The 20,783-nt window shown below is 36.1% G+C and overlaps 1 protein-coding gene across 2 annotated transcripts in view; it reads left to right on the top strand.

Moving 5' to 3' along the window:
* Positions 1-15,197, top strand: part of slit1b (slit homolog 1b (Drosophila)) — a 35,459-nt gene extending 20,262 nt beyond the window's left edge. Inside the window, exons 12-37 of one of the 2 annotated variants that reach the window (XM_059543503.1) lie at positions 334-405; positions 568-711; positions 804-967; positions 1,709-1,732; positions 1,889-2,033; positions 2,420-2,494; positions 2,583-2,726; positions 4,052-4,195; positions 4,297-4,463; positions 5,156-5,294; positions 5,388-5,456; positions 6,500-6,571; positions 6,731-6,802; positions 6,896-6,967; positions 7,290-7,453; positions 7,530-7,654; positions 8,581-8,675; positions 8,787-8,926; positions 9,000-9,096; positions 10,079-10,216; positions 11,330-11,558; positions 12,439-12,569; positions 12,641-12,795; positions 12,874-13,174; positions 14,182-14,393; positions 14,465-15,197. In XM_059543503.1, the coding sequence (XP_059399486.1) occupies positions 334-405; positions 568-711; positions 804-967; positions 1,709-1,732; positions 1,889-2,033; positions 2,420-2,494; positions 2,583-2,726; positions 4,052-4,195; positions 4,297-4,463; positions 5,156-5,294; positions 5,388-5,456; positions 6,500-6,571; positions 6,731-6,802; positions 6,896-6,967; positions 7,290-7,453; positions 7,530-7,654; positions 8,581-8,675; positions 8,787-8,926; positions 9,000-9,096; positions 10,079-10,216; positions 11,330-11,558; positions 12,439-12,569; positions 12,641-12,795; positions 12,874-13,174; positions 14,182-14,393; positions 14,465-14,709 (3,535 nt within the window). In that variant the 3' untranslated portion in view covers positions 14,710-15,197. Of the gene's footprint in view, positions 1-333; positions 406-567; positions 712-803; positions 968-1,705; positions 1,733-1,888; positions 2,034-2,419; positions 2,495-2,582; positions 2,727-4,051; positions 4,196-4,296; positions 4,464-5,155; positions 5,295-5,387; positions 5,457-6,499; positions 6,572-6,730; positions 6,803-6,895; positions 6,968-7,289; positions 7,454-7,529; positions 7,655-8,580; positions 8,676-8,786; positions 8,927-8,999; positions 9,097-10,078; positions 10,217-11,329; positions 11,559-12,438; positions 12,570-12,640; positions 12,796-12,873; positions 13,175-14,181; positions 14,394-14,464 lie in introns of both variants that reach the window. The other variant, XM_059543502.1, reaches the window with a different exon arrangement.
* Positions 15,198-20,783: the final 5,586 nt, after the last annotated feature.

Below are 20,783 nucleotides of genomic sequence, written 5' to 3'. Positions count from 1 at the left end.
TGTGAAATGCTTGAATCATATTGATTTTGTTCAACTGATTCATTAGAATGCATTGCTTATACTGAAGAAAAGAGCTATACTTAGAGACAAGAATATCATAGAGACTTGTGATTTGGCCAGTAAAATGTAAAATCATAAATTCATAGAGATTCATAAAATGTGAATAGAATGTGTAAAATAAAATAAAATCTTTTTAACTTTGTGTTGTGGCATTTGTATTTAAATTTATGTGTAATCTTGTGTCCGAATGGTCAATTTTTAAGAAATCTGCACGTTTCTAGTCCCTGTAGCCCTCAGCACCATTGTATCTCATGATTGTGTTATGTTTTATAGGGTCCTTTATGGAAATAAGATTACAGATTTGCCTCGGGGTGTTTTTGATGGATTGATTGCATTAGAGTTACTGTAAGTACAGAAAAGCTTATGTCAATGCAAAATTACCATCCACATATGACAAATGCCACAGTAACGTTGCTTAATGGTCCATAAATAAAGTAGCACACTGAAACAGCAACATCCAGACAGTCTTTGTAATGTCTGAGATTTTTCTGTTGTTCTCTCTTTTAGACTATTAAATGCCAATAAAATCCACTGTGTTCGCGTCAACGTCTTCCAGGACCTTGAGAACCTGTCTCTATTGTCCCTGTATGACAATAAGATCCAGACTCTAGCCAAAGGCACATTTACTCCACTGAAATCCATCCAGACCCTGTAAGAGATCTTATATAATAAACAGTTGATATGGGCATTTACTGTAATTAAGTAATTATGTAATTAACGTTTTATTGTTGGCTTTCTTTCAGTCACTTAGCTCAGAACCCGTTCGTCTGTGATTGTGGTTTGAAGTGGCTAGCGGACTTTTTGCGCTCCAACCCGATTGAGACCAGTGGCACACGATGCGCCAGTCCACGACGACTCGCCAACAAGCGCATTAATCAGATCAAGAGCAAGAAGTTCCGCTGTTCAGGTAGAATACACAAACGCACTGTGCAACAACACTGAACAAAATTATAAACACAACACTTTAGGTTTTTTTGTTTTTTGTTTATAATTTTGTTCAGTGTATTTGCATACATTTATTTATTTAAAAGTATGCACATAAGCTTTAATTGGGATGACTGTGTACAATTCCAACGTTATTGTGTCATAATTGTTTCTCCAACCAGCACACTATTAGGTGTTCCTAAACGAATCAAATCAGTTGGGTGGATGATTTAGTGATTCGCTCGTAAGAAAAAGTTATTTGTTTTGTTCCTGAATAAATAAATGTTTTTCAACAAAATCAGTTAAATTAATGATTTAATGATTAACTCATGAAGACAGTCACTGGTTTCATTCCTGAATGAATCTGTGTTGTTGAAGAAATCATTTAAATTAATTATTATTATTATAATTATTATATCATTTTCAGCGTTTATTTGCGCATCTTCTCAGTTAACAATGGCTCTGTGTAGTAACAGCTGCTCTATGTGAAATCACGCACCTGATGGAATTTACCGCTGATTAGAGAACCGGCTTTACTGACGAGATGCGCATAACGATCGGCTAAACGTGATCGGAGCAGCCCTACTTATTTAAACAGTCACTTGTTTAAGTTAATAAATTCAAACAGTTTTAGGTCTCAAATTTAGATCTTTGCTGGCTCCATGTATATCTACACTTTCATAGATACATATTTTCTGTTTACATGCATGTGTTGTCATAGCAGCCAAGGAACAGTACCACATTCCAGGTGAGTTATTTATATCTTTTAAGTATCTAATTGAATCAGTTTTTTAAATGAATGGAAATAGTTTATGTGATACAAATAACAAAATAAATAATGGCCCATTTATACTCTCCTTTGATTAATGGTGGTTCTCTGAAAGCATCGTTATATTTGTCTCAGGCTCAGAAGACACGCGTTTGAATAAGGACTGTAACAGCAAGCCAGTTTGTCCACCCAAATGTCGCTGTGAAGCTACTGTGGTGGACTGCTCAAATTTACGCCTAACCAAGTTCCCAGAGCACCTTCCGATTTCTACAACTGAACTGTAAGAAGATATACACATACAACAATTACTATATACTGTAGCTCTTATCCAAAATTGAGTGAGCTGCTTACATAAGGAATATTTTACAGCATCATGTGTGTGTGCTCTCAGTAAGAAGACTGTTGCTTAAAGTACACTACATAAATGGACAATTCTTTTGGCCATTTCTTTTGTGTGAAAAGTCAATACATGAATGCATTGTGACAAGTTCTGTGAAAAGAATCTGTCCAATATGGCGGCTGAAGCAACAGAAAAGTTGATGTTAAACTATTCTTTAGTAACAGTATGATAAAAATTGTTTTGTGCTTTGCATAGTATTATAGTAGAACATTGTTAGCTTAGAAACATTCTTTGTTTATTTCATGGTCTTTATTGCATTCTTTCAGACGACTCAATAACAATGACTTGTCCATCCTGGAGGCTACAGGACTCTTTCGGTCCCTCACACATCTCAAGAAAATGTGAGATTGACATCTCTGTTTCTACATATTATGATGAAAAAGTCAACTGAATGGTCAATAAACCAGTTTTGGTGCATTTCTCTCACAGAAACCTTAGCAACAATAAAATCACTGAGATTGAGGATGGAGCTTTTGACGGTGCTTCGTCTGTGGTTGAACTTCATCTGACCGCCAACCACCTGGTGTCTGTACGTGGAGGAATGTTCCGGGGAATGGACGGATTACGCATGCTGCAAGTGTCCTTTTCACCATCATTTCTACCACAGCATTTCTAGTACTCTGAGAAGCATGCTTGTTGTATAACTAGTTGTGGTTTTACATAATTAAAACAGTTTTAAGTAATTTGTAAGTCTTTAGTTGTTCTAGTATTCAGTTGGTTCACTGATTGACCTAGGATGACTGATTTATTGATTATTTGATTGGTTAATTGGCCAAATGATTGGTAGTATGAAAATGACTGGTTGGTATGTTGATTGACTGATTAGTTGGTTAACTAATGGAATGGTAGTGTAATGGTTGTATGACGGATAGGTTTACAGATTTAGGGGGTTTGGGGATAGGATGACTGATTGGTTAGTTGGATGACTGACTGATTGGTTGCTTAATAGATTGCTTGATTACTTGGTTAACTAACTGACTGGTAGTATTAGTGATTGGCTGATATGATTGGTGATTGGTTGATAGATTGATTGGTAGTATGAGTAGCTATTGGGATGACTGGTTGTTTAATAGATTGGTTGGTTGATTGAATAGTTGGTTAACTGATTGATTTGTAGTATGAGTGATTGACTGGTAGGATTGCTGATTAACTGGTTGTTAGATTAACAGATTGATTGATTGGTTACTTGGCTGACTGACTGACTGAAGGGTTAATAGATTGGTTTCTTGGTTGATAAGCAGATTAGTGGGTTTAATGACTGATTGAATGGGTGGTTGACTGGTTGAATAACAGATTGGTAGATTGACTGATTGATTAGTTGTTTAACAGGTTGATTGGTAGTATTAGTGATTGATGGGATAACTGACTGATTGATTGGTTGGTTGGATGACAGGTCTGTTAATAGATAAATTTTGTCCCAATTTATACTGGACTAATTTATGCATTCAGGACTCAACAGGAATGATGTTCTGATTTAAAAAAATTTCAAATATAGAAATGTTAATTTATATATTCACTGATACATTTTTTTATTATATTTTAAATTAAATATCAGTTTATGTTTTGTGTTAAAGATGTGTAAATTTACAGCTGTTAAAAAACAAACAAACAATGGTACAAATACAAAAGAAAACCAAAATCTCAAGTTTAAAGGAATGTAACATCTTTTTGTTCAGTGCTGGTATTGAATGAATTCTCACAACAGTCCAGGATGTTCATATATTTATGGTGAAACTGTTAATTTATTAAAATTTCTCATTATCTTTAAGTGTATAACTGCAGGATTGTGCAAAATGTAAATGCATCATGACTCAAGAACAGTCAAAGCAAGCTCAGCCGTTTTCATAGTTCCTCACAGTCACTCTGAAGCCCTGAAATCTTTGTTCTGTCTTTGTTAGGATGCTGAGGAATAATCGCATCCGCTGCATCCACAACAGCAGCTTCTCATGCCTGCAGAACGTACGTCTGCTCTCGCTCTACGACAACCAGCTTACCACCATCATGCCTGGAGCCTTCGACACGCTGCCAAACCTCTCCACCCTGTAAACACCTGTAGTTCTCGCTGCCAGTTATTAATGTGGCTGATCTGAATATGGTAACTCTGTTAATGTTAACTCTGTTTAATCTTAATGGTCTTTTTCAGAAACCTTCTGGCAAACCCTTTTAACTGCGATTGTCGTCTGTCCTGGTTGGGCGAGTGGCTGCGATCTCGGCAGATCGTGACGGGAAACCCTCGCTGCCAGAACCCAGCCTTCCTCAGAGAGATCCCACTGCAGGACGTGGCAAGGCCGGACTTCATCTGTGACAAGGGTAAGTGAACGCTGTCAGGTTTTAAGATTTGACTTGACTTTATCATTTGGAAGGCCGAAACATACCTAAATATGCGAACGCAGATCCTTTTGGCTGTGCTAGTTTGATTAAATGTGTTTTCCAGAACACAATTTACAATAAAACCCAGAACTGATTTCTTCTTCAACTTTATCGCCCGAGCTGCAAAAGGCATGTGATTTCAAGTTTCAAATAATACTACTAATAATGAACTAAAGAACAATTCTTTCTAGGTGCAGACTATTAAAAAATTAATAAATAAATGGTGCCCTAATTTCTGTCTGAATTTGCTGAAGTAATTTATGTACTCAGTAAAGATTTTCATATTTCCAACATTTTCTCTGGCTCTAATTTTATTTCTATATTTACTGCTAATAATATATTGTTAGATTTTAATATATTTACAAGTAATACATAAAAGTGTCTGCAAAATGACTAAATGTAAATCTAATATTTGGTTTTTCGTGATTGTTTATTTCTTGCAATTCTCTTTAAGAAAATAAAGCAGTTAGAGTTTAAAATAGTTTTTTGTTTTATTCCTTGGTGTAAACGTGCTTCCATACTCATCTGCTGTCTATGATTTGAATTTCATACTGGCTAATTATTCATCAAAGTCCACAAATGTCTTCCTGTCTGTGACTGTTTCTAAACATGTCTCCTCCACACACGTTCAGCTCTGATTGAAGACGATGGGAGTTGTGTGCCTAAGCCGGCGTGTCCTGAGCAGTGCACGTGTCTGGATACAGTGGTACGCTGCAGCAACAAGCACCTGTTGGCTTTACCCCGCGGCGTCCCACACAATGTCACTGAACTGTGAGTCACACACTCGGTGGATGGCTTCATGCTAATGCTGTGGGATTCCTGTCTGCCTGTCGTTGAGTGTCTGAACTCTCTCTGTCTGTACAGATACCTGGATGGGAATCTGTTTGTTGCGGTGCCTAAAGAGCTCTCAGCATTCAAACAGCTGCAGCTGGTGTGAGTTTCAGATCTGCTGACTGTGGGCCAGCTTCATCTTCAGTTACATTCACTTCCATTGCTTTAATATATCTACAGTACCAGACCAGCAAAATAATATGAATAGTGTTACTGTAGGAAAGAGCATAATACATATAATAATAATAATACTAATAATAATAGATTGTGTGCAACATATGTTATATTGGTTAAAAACAACAACAGCATATTGTTGTATAATGTCTTACTTGATAATAGTACAATGTTGCTAAATTATAAAAAATAATCCAAATACTAAAAATGAATCCTAATACTAAAAATAATGACTAAGAAACAATGTAAACAATTTAAGACACAGTAAAATAGTTTTAATAGTTATTAGTGTCAAATAATATTATAATATTACTATATTATATAATATACATTAATGATGATAATAAAATCTATGTTTATTATTGTTTATCATTGTTGTTGTTACATATAGTTAATAACAGAATAATAGAATAATAATAGAAAAATCAATTAATAAAATATTATTTATAATATTGTATAAATGTATAATAATAATAATTATTATTACTATTATTATTGCTAATGAGTATTATTGTTGCCGTTGATGTTTTACATAATAATAATAAAATGTTGCAATCTTCTATAATATTCTATATTATATTAATAATAATCTGTTATTATTATTATTGTATAATGTTTCACTTGGTAGAGTACAAATAATGACATGATAAAATAAATAATAATAATAACAGTAATAATTATTAACATTATTAACATCATAAAAATAAAAAATGATAATAATAATAATAATAATATATTATTATTATGTTATTTAATAATTGAAAGTAATTTATAACAAAATTAATAATAGAAAAATATACAAATATAAAGAATAACAATATTATTAACATTGCGTATTATTATCATAATTGTTTCTGTTGTTGTTATAATATGTATAACGAAAGGATTTTGCTATATATTATATATGTACCGAAAATTAAAATAAAACATTATTATTATATGATGAAAGTACTTTTTGTGTTTTATTTCAGAGACTTGAGCAACAATAAAATCAGTTTCTTGTCCAATTCGTCTTTTGCCAACATGAGTCAACTCACCACACTGTAAGTGTCTCCCTCACACACACACACACACACACACACACACACACACACACACACACACACACACACACACACACACACACACACACACACACACACACACACTCTCTCTTCCACTGACTGCTGCCGGCTCTGACTGTGTGTTGTGGTGTTTTACAGGATCTTGAGTTATAACGCGCTGCGCTGTATTCCTCGTCTGGTGTTTGGAGGCCTGTCGTCTCTCCGCCTGCTGTGAGTTTCCTCTGAAAACACTCTTATCGTCTCTCACACAGCATACAGATCTAAAGGTTTGACCTCCTCTCAACCCACACGTGTCCACTGCAGATCTCTCCATGGCAACAATATTTCTGAACTACACCAGGAAGTCTTCAGAGACGCCGCGTCTCTCTCACACCTGTGAGTCTCACCTGTCTCACATCCACACACAGCATCACACTTCTGTCCGACTCGCGTGAAAGTACACGTCCAGCTCATATCTCACCCTTATAATCAAACATAGAATCATAATCTGATTTATTTAAAACAAGTCCAGACATCATGTTCTTGTCAACTGAATACATGTCACTATAAATATATATAATATTAACAAATGGATATAAATTGATTGCAATGTGTCAAAATTGTGAATGCATGAATTTAGTGTCCAACAAACCCTCATGATGTCGGTTACCTCATATGCTTCTCTAAGTTGCATGCGTGTTTTCTTGAATCTGTCCAGTGCGATCGGAGCAAACCCGCTGTACTGTGACTGTGGGCTGCGCTGGCTGTCTGACTGGGTGAAGAGCGGCTACAAGGAGCCCGGGATCGCCCGCTGCGCCGCGCCGCAGGGCATGGAGGGAAAACTGCTGCTCACAACGCCAGGCACCAGCTTCCAGTGCACAGGTGCGTGACCGAGACCACCAGCTCCGAGAGAAACGCCTTTCCTTTGACCACTCAGCTTGAGTCTGCTCTCCTTCAGGTCCTGTGGATCCGTCCGTGTCTGAGAAGTGCAGCCCGTGTTCGTCGAACCCCTGCCAGAATCGAGGCCTGTGCCACAGCGACCCCATCCTTCAGTACAAGTGCAGCTGTCCACAGGGTTACAAGGTCCCCAACATCCTTTACTCAGCACACCACCAAAAACATTACATGATCAATACATGCACCGGATACGGGACATAACTACAGCAATGATAGTTCACACTAAAAATGAACATCTCACCCTCAGGCCATCCAAGATGTAGATGAGTTTGTTTCTTCATCAGATTTGGAGAAATGTAGCATTGCATCACTTGTTCACCAGTGGATGGGTGCCGTCAGAACGAGAGTCTGATAAAAACATCACACCACTCCAGTCCATCAGTTAATGTCAGGTGAATTGAAAAGATGTGTGTTCGTAAGGAACGTTTTTAACTTTAAACCATTACTTCTGGCTTAAACATGAGTCCTCTATTCATAATAATGCTTAATAATAAAGTGAAAAACTTGCCTCGTCTGAATCAGGAGAGAAATCTGATTCGTTTATGAGCAACAATGGTACTAACCAGATCTTGTGATGTTTTTAGCAGCTGTTTGGAGCCAAGAATGAGTGTAGAAACCGCCTCATCTACATCTTCCATGGCCTGAGAGTGAACTATCAGCAAATCTGAATTTTGGGTTTTTTTGCATTTCAGCTAAATTTACAATTTCTTTTTACAATTCTAAATAAATTATTTTTACACATTTGCATTCTTTGCTGCATTTAGCAGACGCATTTATCCAAAGCGACTTACAGTGCATTCAGCCTATTCATTTTTTTTACAAGTATGTGTGTTCAATGGGAATTGAACCCGTGACCATTCCATATTTAAGTATGAATAATATACTTTTTAGTATTTATTCACATTTTTATGTAGCTTGTATTTTCAGGACAACCGTTTTTGCTTGTTTTTTCGAACCAAAGTAGATTTCAGCATGATTTTCTGCGTCAGTGAAGCGTGTGTTTGTTGTATTGAGTGTTAAAGTGAGCGCTGGTCTACTGCTGCTGTCTCCAGGGGAGAAACTGTGAGGTGTCTGTCAGCGCTTGTGAAGGCAGTCCATGTGTGAACGGAGGAACCTGTCACAGTGACGAGGCCAGACAAGGCTTCAGGTGAACACACACACACACACACACACACACACACACACACACACACACACACACACACACACGTCCTGTGCAGCTGTATGATCTGATAAAGCTGCCTCGGTCTCTCTCCAGCTGCTGGTGTCCCGTGGGCTTCTCCGGTCAGTTCTGTGAGCTGGACGTCGATGACTGTGTGGAGAGCCAGTGTGAGAACGGCACCATCTGTGTGGACGGAGTGGGGAACTACAGCTGCGTGTGTCCTCGGCCCTTCTCAGGTCAGTGCTCGGTTCATAAGTGCTGCGCTGGTTTTCTGCTTGGATTGAAGGGACGTGTTGGTGGGTGTTACAGGCCTGAAGTGTGAGGAGTATGAGGAGGATCTGTGTTATCCGGGTCAGAATCCCTGTCATCGGGGGTCCACCTGTATACCCACCGTCACCGGACCAAAGTGAGTACCACACCTGATCAGATCTGTGTCAGCATCGTTACTGTAAATACTGTAGGAAGATTGCTCATTACTCACATGGTTATGATGTGGTTGCAAATAGATGGGAAAAACTCAGTATGAAATGCATATTATAAAAAACCTGCACTTAATATAATATATATAAATATATATATATATATATATATATATATAATACACACACACACACACACACACACACACAGATATATATATATATATATCATGCACTACCATTTAAATGGTTTGGGTCAGTGAGAATGTTTTTATGTTTCTTAAAGTCTGTTTTGCACACCACGTCTGCATTTATTTGAAATAGAAACCAATTATAAGTTTAGAAAATTATTTACGGTCACTTTTGAACAATTTCTTGCATTCTTGCTAAGAATTTTGTTTAAATTTCTAAAAAATAAAATAAAACACTGACTTATATTAAATATTAATCATGCATAAAAGGTATTTATTATTTATATTAAAGAAAAAGGTACTTAAAAATAAAGTTTATATATATATATATATATATTAACCATCATAAATTATTATAAATATTACATAATATTAATATAAAATGATTAATATTAACATTAAAACAGTACAGAAAATCAAGTTGCACAACATATGTATGTATGTGTATATATATATATATGTGTGTGTATATGTGTGTGTGTGTACAAAATCAAGTGTTTGGAGAGTAAAATAAATGGCATTTCTTCTCCTTTTAAAGGGAATAGAACATGTTTCTAATGAAGAAAAATTCCGCTAACTTTGATAAAACCTTGTCCTTTGCGCTGATGAGTTTTGCTCTTCTGAAAGGCTCCGCAGGAATGTCGTTTCTATTCAGGCTCCTGTTTATGGCAAATATTTGCTGTCGTGTGTGAATAGGCCTTTCAGCTGAAAAGCGGCGTTTAAGGTCATTCAGATAATGAAATGAGTGAGGTTTGTGAGCTTGTGTGTTTGTGTGCAGATGCATCTGTCCGCCGGGGTTCATGGGTGACGACTGCAGTGTGGATTATAATGAATGTGAGGGTCATTACTGTCAGAACGGGGCGCGCTGTGTGGATCATGTGGCGGGATACACGTGTGTGTGTCCTCAGGGCTACAGGTGAGGCCACTTCATTTAACTGTCCTGGTTATTTAATATGAAAGCCTAACATAAAATATATTGGGCTGGAAATACACTAATACTAAGCTATACTATACAATACTATATTAATATTAATGTGATTCTATATATAATAAAAAAATATATATAAAGTAACATTAAAATGTTTTAAATATATATATATTTTAATATGTTTATAAAAGATAGATACAATGACTTAAATACACCTCTTTAATAATGAGAATGTTTTTCATTTTTTAATTAAAAATTTAATTTGGATATTTTCATGTGGCGCTTATATAGTTTGTTGTTATAATGTTTTAATATTATTTGTATTTTGTAAAAAATATATTTTTTACATATAACATCTATATTGATCTTTGTTACAGTACTATAATAATATTTAGATATTATACAATATTAGAAATTGATAGTTTGATTAATAACAATAGATAAATCTGAATTATTTTTAAGGTATAATTTATATATAATATTTATATTATTCTATTGTATGTTATATATGTAAAAATAATAATAATATCAATATAGAAACTGTCCACTATATCCAAGTCATGTTGTGCACCCAACACGCCGGGGGGAAAAGCTAAATAAATAAATTACAGCAAAAATTATAATATTTATATTCTGATAAGATCTGCACTAATAATAATAATTTGACCTTAAATTGTATTAAATAAATTATAAAATAAATGACGAGTAAGATGTCAGGTGGTGCGACTTCCCAAAAACCTAATGATGAATTAATACTTCATGATATTTGTAAAATATATGGTTTTACATTGAAAAAGGATTTTTAAATTAAATTATTACATTTGAACAATTGTGCTGAAGTGTGCTATTACTTTATACTCTATGATTACACCACAAGACATTTTTTTTTTTTGAGTAAATGTAATATATTATTTAAAATCATATAAAAAGTGCTAGAGAACCGTACGAAACCAACATTTTTTACAAAGAGCACACTTTCAGGAGCTAGATTTGTTCTTGTCTTTATTCCGGACACTCTCGTGTGTGATCTGTTGTTGATGTGTGTGTGTGTGTGTGTGTGTGATCTGTCGTTGATGATGTGTGTGTGTGTGTGTGTGGCAGCGGTCGTCTGTGTGAAGTGTCTCTCTGGGCTCCGTCCGGCTGTGAGCAGCTGCTCTGTGAGAATGGCGCCCCCTGTGTGGAGAGCGATGGTACTGCAGTGTGTCAGTGTCTGTCCGGGTTCGGCGGCCCGCGCTGTGAAAAGCTCCTCAGCGTCAACTTCATCGACAGAGACTCTTACCTGCTGCTCGACGACGTCAAGAACTGGCCCCAGACCAACATCACGCTTCAGGTGCAGTCCATTCAACAACCAAGAAATCATCAGCATGCCAGTTAAAGACAGGAATGAATGACCACATGAACGTCTCAGTCTATCAAGTCCACCTTTCCCGCCATGAATGTTGAACTTGGATGTTGTCATTTATTCTCTTGGTTGTTAAGGACGATCAACAACCAAATTTGGAGCGTGTGATGCGTTTCCTGTTATTGTGGTGTGTGTAAAGACACAAAATAAATAAATATGTGCATAAATATATATGCAAATAAGTAAATATATGCTAATGAATAAATAAGTAAATTATGTTGTCGAACTGTTATATATTAAAAAAGATATTTACAGTATCTAGAAAGGTTTTTTTTTTTTGTGGCAGTGCATATGTCAACTATTACTCACGTTAATCCACCAAACATGTGCATTAGTGTTGTTAGAAGCACTCTTTAATTTATGATAATGCGAGAGAGACAGAGACCTTCACCATATGCCCAAAATATAAAAGGAAAAACAGCTCCATAAACAAATGATTTTGGTCCAAGCATATGCTTCACATTCATTTCCCCTGACCTTGACACATGAAGCATCTGCTAAACGAGTAAATGTAAATGTAATTTTAACAGCCGTATGTCAGAGTAATTCTCATATTTTTTTATGTTTGTACTTTTGTAAGATTCAAGTATGGAGTATAAAGGATAGAGTGAAACACACGAGACACTTAACACTCTCGTTTACAGCTGCTTCGCAGTAATATGCATAACAGAAAGCACAAAATAAATAACCACTAGTATATATATATATATATATATATATATATATATATATATATATATATATATATATATATATATTATTACCACATGGTTAATATTAAAAGATATATAAATAATTGTATTTTCAGGTCTCCACAGCTGAAGAAAATGGGATTCTTCTCATTAACGGCGTTAATGATCACATCGCAGTAGAGTTACACGACGGCCGAGTCAAAGTGACCTACGACGCTGGACAGCAGCCGGGGAGCACCATTTACAGGTACATTAAAGATCACACTCGTCTTTAAACATGAACCTATACCTGCTCTGATTCACTGCCTGTCTCCTCAGCTCTGAGATAGTGAACGACGGACAGTTTCATACCGTCGAGCTGGTGACTTATGACCGGATGGTCAACCTTTCTGTGGACGGAGGGCTTCCTACGACTCTGGACAGCTCGGGACACGTCCAGCCCCTCACCAGAGACGCCCCACTATACGTCGGGGGTATGATTTTCACCCGTAATCATGAATAATGATCCTACTTGTCTGAATCCATCTCTAGATGTGTGTTTTTCTCATCAGGTATGCCTGAAAACGCCCAGTCGTTGTCTTCCAACCAGTGGCCATCTCTCAACGGATCCAGTTTTCAGGGCTGCATACGAAACCTGTACATCAATAATGAGCTGCAGGACTTCACACGCACGCAGATGAAGCCTGGAGTGGTGCCGGGCTGCAGGGCCTGTCAGGAGCTGCGCTGTGTGAACGGCCTGTGTCTGCCGGACCCCACCGCCGGCCCCGTGTGCCACTGTCAGCCGGGATGGACCGGCAAACACTGCCATCAGGCCCTGCTCGCAGCCGCTACCAACCCCTGCCAGAAACACAAGTGCGTACCTGTGTGTTCATGGGACTCGTTCCACTTTAAAAGACAGAACATGTTTGTGTGAAGGTTATTTAACATGAAAGCACAAGATAAATTATCTGACACTTGAAATATACTGATGTAACATCAAATATTGATACATTTTTTTTTCTATCATACAATATGTTAAAAATGAAAAAAAAAAGTTTAAATATTTTGTAGAGATAAAATAAAAATCTTATATAATCTTTATATTTTTCTATTTTATATATATATATATATATATATATATATATATATATATATATATATATATATATATATATATATAAAACCATGTGGTAATGCCAGTTGAATATTTCTATATAAATTATTTCTTTATATATATATATATATATATATATATATATATATATATATATTTTAAATCAGATATAAATCATTTTTAATGTTGTCTATAAAAATACTTCTATATTTTTGTTTAAAAACACACATATGTATATACACACTACAATATAATGTAATATAATTTTATAAAATGTAATATAATATAATATAATATAATAAGCTAACTAAAAATATTGATAAATGTTGTTCATATAAAATATAAAACAAATGAAAATATAAAAAATATAAGCATTATCACGTTTATGTAATATAAAGGCCAATCTAAAAATTTTTATTTTTATATAAAAATATAATATAGCTAAAAATGTTAATACATTTCTTTACAGATAAAATTTAATTTTACATATAATATACATATTTTCCTACATTTTTTGTACGTACATTTATGGATAGAGCAGACGTTTCTTTCCAAAGTGATTTAAGTTGCATTCAAGGTTTTCATTTTGCCAAATTCATGCATTCATTGAACCCATGACTTTGGTGTGTCAATTTAATTTTATAATATAAAAGCATTATTAACCAGGAAAATATTCCATTATTATGACACAAACCCCTAGTGTCCAACAAACCCTTACTTACAGAGTTTCTAAACATATTCTAAGCCTCCTTTCTCTTCCTGTAAGGTGTGTTCACGGCACCTGTGTCCCGGTGGACCTGCAGTCGTATCGCTGCGAGTGTGCGGACGGTTTCCAGGGGCCCCTGTGCGCTCAAGAGGATGAGTCCCCTGGGCCCTGTGTGGCGCTCTCATGCCAGCACGGCTTCTGCGAGGTATCACCTACAGGACAGGCGCAGTGCGTTTGTGACAGCGGCTACAGCGGACAGTTATGTGACACAGGTGAACAGTGCTCATTGACACAGCAAACAACTGTCATAAAGCCATTATCTGACTGTGTGCTTTGCCTCCAGTGGCTCCGTGTCAGGGCGAGTCCGTACGGGACTTCCATCGTGTGCGGCGCGGCGAGGTCCAGTGTCGCAGTACGCAGCCAATGTCCTGGGTGGAGTGTCGCGGCGGATGCAGGCCGGATTCGGGCTTCTGCTGCGGCGGCACCAGAGTACGACGCAGACGCTACAGCTTCGAATGTGACGACGGAAGTTCCTTCACACAGGAAGTAGAAAAGACGGTCGAATGCGGCTGTGGAAAGTGTGTGTAGTCATCAGAGACAACAGAAGACATTGAAAAGCTAAAATAGTGTGCATTTGTAACTGTGGACCATAACATCTGTGAGGTAGCTTGAAGAACTATTTAATAAAAGATAACCCTTGCATGTGAATGACGAATATGAGTATTTTGTGCTGTCAGATGAGGAATTATTAATGTCGAAAGTTAAAATCTAACAATTGGAACATAGATTTAAGAGTATAGTTTAACGCAGTGGTTCCCAACATTGGTCCTTGAGGCACCCCATCACTGCACATTTTCCATGTCTTCTTAATCTAACACACCTGATTCAGGTCATTAGCTCATCACTCCAAGACCTGAAACTGGTGTGTCAGAGAAAAGAGACATGCAAAATGTGCAGTGATGGGGTGCCTCAAGGACCAGGGTTGGGAACCACTGGTTTAACGGACAGCATGTTATATAGGATTTATAGTATTTAATATAATTGTAAAATATTTGCTCAACATTCATGTTGATTGTAATATACAGTACAGACCAAAAGTTTGGACATCTTCTCATTCAAAGAGTTTTCTTTATTTTCATGACTATGAAAATTGTAGAGTCACACTGAAGGCATCAAGGGCTATTTGACCAAGAAGTAGAGTGATGGGGTGCTGCGCCAGATGACCTGGCCTCCACAGTCACCGGACCTGAACCCAATCGAGATGGTTTAGGGGTGAGCTGGACCGCAGACAGAAGGCAAAAGGGCCAACAAGTGCTAAGCATCTCTCGGGGAACTCCTTCAAGACTGTTGGAAGACCATTTCAGGTGACTACCTCTTGAAGCTCATCAAGAGAAAGCCAAGAGTGTGCAAAGCAGTAATCAAAGCAAAAGGTGGCTACTTTGAAGAACCTACAATATGACATATTTTCAGTTGTTTCACACTTTTTTGTTATGTATATAATTCCATATATAATTCCACATGTGTTAATTCATAGTTTTGATGCCTTCGGTGTGAATCTACAATTTTCATAGTCATTAAAATAAAGAAAACTCTTTGAACGAGAAGGTGTGTCCAAACTTTTGGTCTGTACTGTATATACGGTTTTTAATTTCCATATAGTATTTTTGTATGTTGAACACCGACATTGGTGATGTACAATTTTTTTTTTACCTTTTAGTCTGTTTTCTGCCCATATTGTTTGACAAAGTAGTTTAAGAAGCTTCTTTTCATTTAATGCCATCTCATAAGTGTTTTTGTGTTTGCAAGTGTTTCTATTTATTTCATTAAAGGTTTTTTGCCTATTAAAAAGGCTGGTTTTACCCTACAGTGTCTTTTAGTTTCTTAGGTCTTTTTATGTGATTTCTACAGAGCCCCATTGCGATATATATATATATATATATTATTATTATTATTATTATTATTCAAACTACTTTTGTGATGTTTAATGACTGCCGGGTAAATTTAACTTCTCAGCTTCATGTGAGGTGATATTGTGTACCTTTATTCCCTACAGGGGCCTACTGTTTGAAATGCGCTTCGAGCGGAACATGAACGCTGATTTCGGACTGAATCTCCCTTAAGATAGGGGAACATACAAGTCTACTTTGAAGAGTGCTTACAGGTGAATCAAACGCGTGTTAAAGGGTTACCTACCCTAGATTTCTCACCCTGAAGTCATCCTAGGTGTATATGACTTTTTTCTTTCAGACAAATTCAGTTGGGAGTTATTTAAAAAATTGTCTTCGATCTTTCAAGCAGTTTGATGCCACTAAGTGGCCGTTGCACTGCATCGGTCCAAAAGAAGTTTAATAAAAAGCTCGACCACAAGGGTGATTCTGGGATTTTTTTCAACTTGGGGGCACAAGAGGGGCCACAGTTAATACAGAAGGGCCAATCTTATGTTGTGCATTTGGTCACACTATATTTTAAGGTCCAAATCTAACTATTAACAAACCATTCACTACTATTTTTGTCTCAGAAAACTTCTAATATAATGCTTATTAATTGTAAGTAAGGTAAGTGTTACATTTGTGTAAAATAGGATTAGGGAATGTTGAATAAATGCGTTATAATTACTAATAAACAGACAATATGGTAGTAATAATAGGCATGCTAATAAGCAACTAGTTAAAAGTGAAAACTTCTTAAATATACACTTTTTATAATAATATGCAAATGTATTATAATGTGTATAAATTACTACAATTCTGTTGATTCTATATGATTTGTATTTTTTAAGTTTAATTACAGAGATTAACATCGTACAATTTGATTTGCCATCTCGCTTGCGATATGGGGAGTGGTGATGGCGCAGTGGATAAGACAAATGCCTTTGGTGTGAGAGACCTGGGTTCGAATCCACTGTGAGACACCAATGTGTCCCCGAGCAAGACACTTAACCCCTAGTTGCTCCAGAGGCATGCGACCTCTGACATATATAGCAATTGTAAGTCGCTTTGGATAAAAGCGTCAGCTAAATGAATTAATGTAATGTAATATCAATTGTGTGTCGTCAGAAAAAAAGAAAAAAAAATGTGTTTGTACATTCAGCCACAGAGAATTGTAATTATCAATATCTTGGTCTATAAGCTAACATTGAACCTGGTCTGTCCTAAAACTAAAAGACAGCACCAAAATCTAGTGCGGCTAGTTAATATATATATATAATTATATATATATATATATATACTGTATATATAGATGCTATTTACAATAAGTGCAAATAGCAGCATTTTTTTGTGATATGTTTTTTAAACTAAATGCAAATAGCTATATTCTATTTACACTATGCTAAAATAACAGGATTTTCTGCTATTTATACTACTTATTGCAAATAGTGGCAATATATGCACCTCAGTGTTGTAGTACATTATAAAACAATATGCAATAATAATTTACTGAGTGTAAGTTTCAATTTTAATTCAAAATATTATTAAATGGATGTATTATTATTAAATGGAAGAAAGGCCTCCTGTAGCGAATTGATGCGTATTTGTAAGAAAAATATCCACATTCAAAATGTAACAATCACTTTAATTTAGCTTGGACTCATAATTGTAAACGAATCAGTTCCGGGCGGATGACGTATGAGGTCAGCTTTGCGCAATCGCCGGTGAGTCTCGTGAAACCGTTTGTTAACTGGAGCAAAACAGAAATAAGACGATTTAAAAATAAAAGTGAAAAGACGACAGAACGCTTAGCAGGGGCTCCTAACTAAACCACAGGAAATTTGTCAGGAAACATTAAACGCGAACAAGCCGTCAGGGAAATGGTGAGCAGCAAGCTTTCACAATATGTCACCTAGATCTGAAACTATGAAATAAGTTTCATTGACCTTAGGCAGGTTAGACAGCAAATTGAATTTTACAGAGGAAAACGAATCTGTGAGTGATAGACTTACTGTACAGTGCTCCCGAAATCGTGTAATGTGGTAGGCACTACATTTGAATTTACTTTGTGACCGTTAAAAAAGTATGTTCTATATCAGGGATGGGCAACTGGCGGCCCGCTGGATTATATTAGACTTGGATGATCAATGTTAAAACATTTGAAAAGTAGCTCACGTAAAGATTGCTTTTAGTTTATGTTAATACTAATTAATATTAATACTGTCTCCAAACAGGAGAGCTCGCTATAGTTTCCAGCCGCTCACCATATTAATTACAGCGCAGTAGGACGTGCACTCGTTGTAAACATTCACTAACATTAGTCAATAATTAATAAGAAGCTGACCATGAAAGCAGTATTTTCCAGTCAAGTTCCAGTCAGAACTTTTTACCTCAATTAACTTTTTATTAAGTTCAAGGGGTTTGGATTGTTTGGAAATCTGTATTTATAACTAAATCCCCATCTGCTCACAAACAACGGGTAAGCCAGAGTTGACTTGCCTCAAATTTCAAAGGTAAAATATATAAAGTTTGTGGTTGCACCTTATTTTACAGTACGTGTACTTACATGTACTTATAGTGTACTTACAGTGTATTTATCTAAGAAAGTTCTGGTAATACAAGGTAGCTACATGGGGTAGGGTTAGGTTTAGGGGTAAGTTCAGGGTTAGTACCTAGTTATTGTAATTACTATAATACGTACATTGTATGTACACGGGGAACAGGACTGTAAAATAAAGTGCTACCAAGTTTGTAAACAAAAGCTTTTTTGCCAAAAGCATGACAGAAATGTTTGCACTGAACTGTGGGTTCATAAGGGGTTCCTGTCTAATCTGCAGTTCATGAAAACTGCTATATTTCTACTGCTCTGAAAGGGCTGCTAGAGAACGAATTTGCGTTTTCAATAAGCCCTTCTGCTATTTTTGTTACATATTTTTAAATGTGAACCAGGATCGACAGGAAGCGAATGCACTATAAAAATCTAAACAATTAAGACACTAAGATATATCTATTTTAATATAAGTATTGACTGACATTAATTGTTTAAATTAATATAATTATTGATACTTTTGACTCCTCCTTTTCTTAAAAATTGAAAGCTTGGTTTTCCTTCAGTAAAGACTGTTACTATGGGCCACTATTTGTAAGCTGTCCACCATATCTGAAGAGTCTTGACGTCTTTCACCATAACAGTAACATAAGTTACCAATGTTTAAAAACTTGTAATATTGAGTTAATGCATTTAAAAACACAAAGTAACACATTCTCACCTGTGAAAGGTTATCCCGTTTCTTTGGAGTTTTAAATCTCTGTGGTTTTTACAACCATCGGCTGTGCAGGATTGTGGCATCTTCAAATATTCATGGATTATTATGGTGAATGACGTCAGGTTGACCGCTAAAAATGGCGGATGCTTCTACATGCTTGGTACAGTCAAATGGGTTTTGTTTTGGCATCTACCTATACATATCTATGGGACATACTACATCTATCATGTTGTAACTGTCACACGACCTACCTGTGTCCGTTGTGTCACTTCACTGCCATTCATTATTCCTCTCCTGTGGCCTCATGGGATAGTAAAATGTTGAATGGGTAGTAGGTCATCTGGGTACTTTTCACCTACTGTTTTTCAAATACTATTAATATACTTAATAAGGATTTCAATCTGCAGGTTTACAGGTCTTTACAATGGTGAGCGTGGTATAAATATCATAGAAAACTATTTCCACAACAATGCTTTTAGTGGTTTTATCTACCTCTTCAGAATCTCTCTTTTCAGAATACTTTTTTACTTACTTACTTTTTTTTATTCAGACACACTGCTTTGTTCACCTATATGTGTGAAATTGTATGTGATTGCGTATGCAGCCAAACTGTAGCTGGCATGGATTGGGTCATAAATATTAATTAACATTATGTGAGGTTCGTAAAAAAACAGATCTGCTTAAAAGGTAGATGTTGGAAGGTGAGTATTAGTCTTGTGGTATGTTGCGTTCAAGTCGTGTTGGGAAGATTGTATTTATGAAAATGAATGCACATGAACTTCACCACAATGTCGTAATAATGAGAAACAAATGGATGCAGCACCTGAAGATGAAGGTACAAATTTACAGTTTCATATATAAAATGATTTTGATTTGTGAAATGAAGTTAATCCATGCGATTGGAAATTCGGCATCAAGGCAAATGATGTCCTCATGTTTGAGCTGCTTCATATATCACTTGACAGTAGGCAATTTGTTTGGCACAAAATTTCGCTAATGTGATCACACCTTAAGATAATTATCTCTTTGAACACACTGAACCAACTGCTTGATCTTAGGTATCATTTTTATAATTTAATAATAATAATATTAGTGATGTTTGCCTAAGCAACCACCATTAATAAAACCAGTGTATTATATACAAACCTTTAGAACAGTATAAACAACAAAAACCTTCAATATTCACACAGTATAAAAGCATTTATTCTTTCTGCAATAAATTAATTGAAACACCCTCCTCAGCCACAACAAGCTCAAATCCATGTCCGTGCACCATTTAAACCCCACACCTCTGCTGCTCAAGAATACACAGCTATTTTTAACCTTAGCAACTCACAATGCTTCAAATTAGCCGTGCTAACCTCTGCACCAAATTCGTCTAATCCAAGCGGTCTAATGATTACAGACCTGTTGTTCTAATTTCTGTTATGAAGACACTGAAGCATAGTTTAATAACCTTAACTTGATA

This window comes from Carassius carassius, chromosome 48, assembly GCF_963082965.1.
Source record: "Carassius carassius chromosome 48, fCarCar2.1, whole genome shotgun sequence".
Taxonomy (NCBI): Eukaryota; Metazoa; Chordata; class Actinopteri; order Cypriniformes; family Cyprinidae; genus Carassius; species Carassius carassius.
Note: the sequence above shows the minus strand (reverse complement) of the source record. Positions and strands in the feature narration are given on the sequence as shown.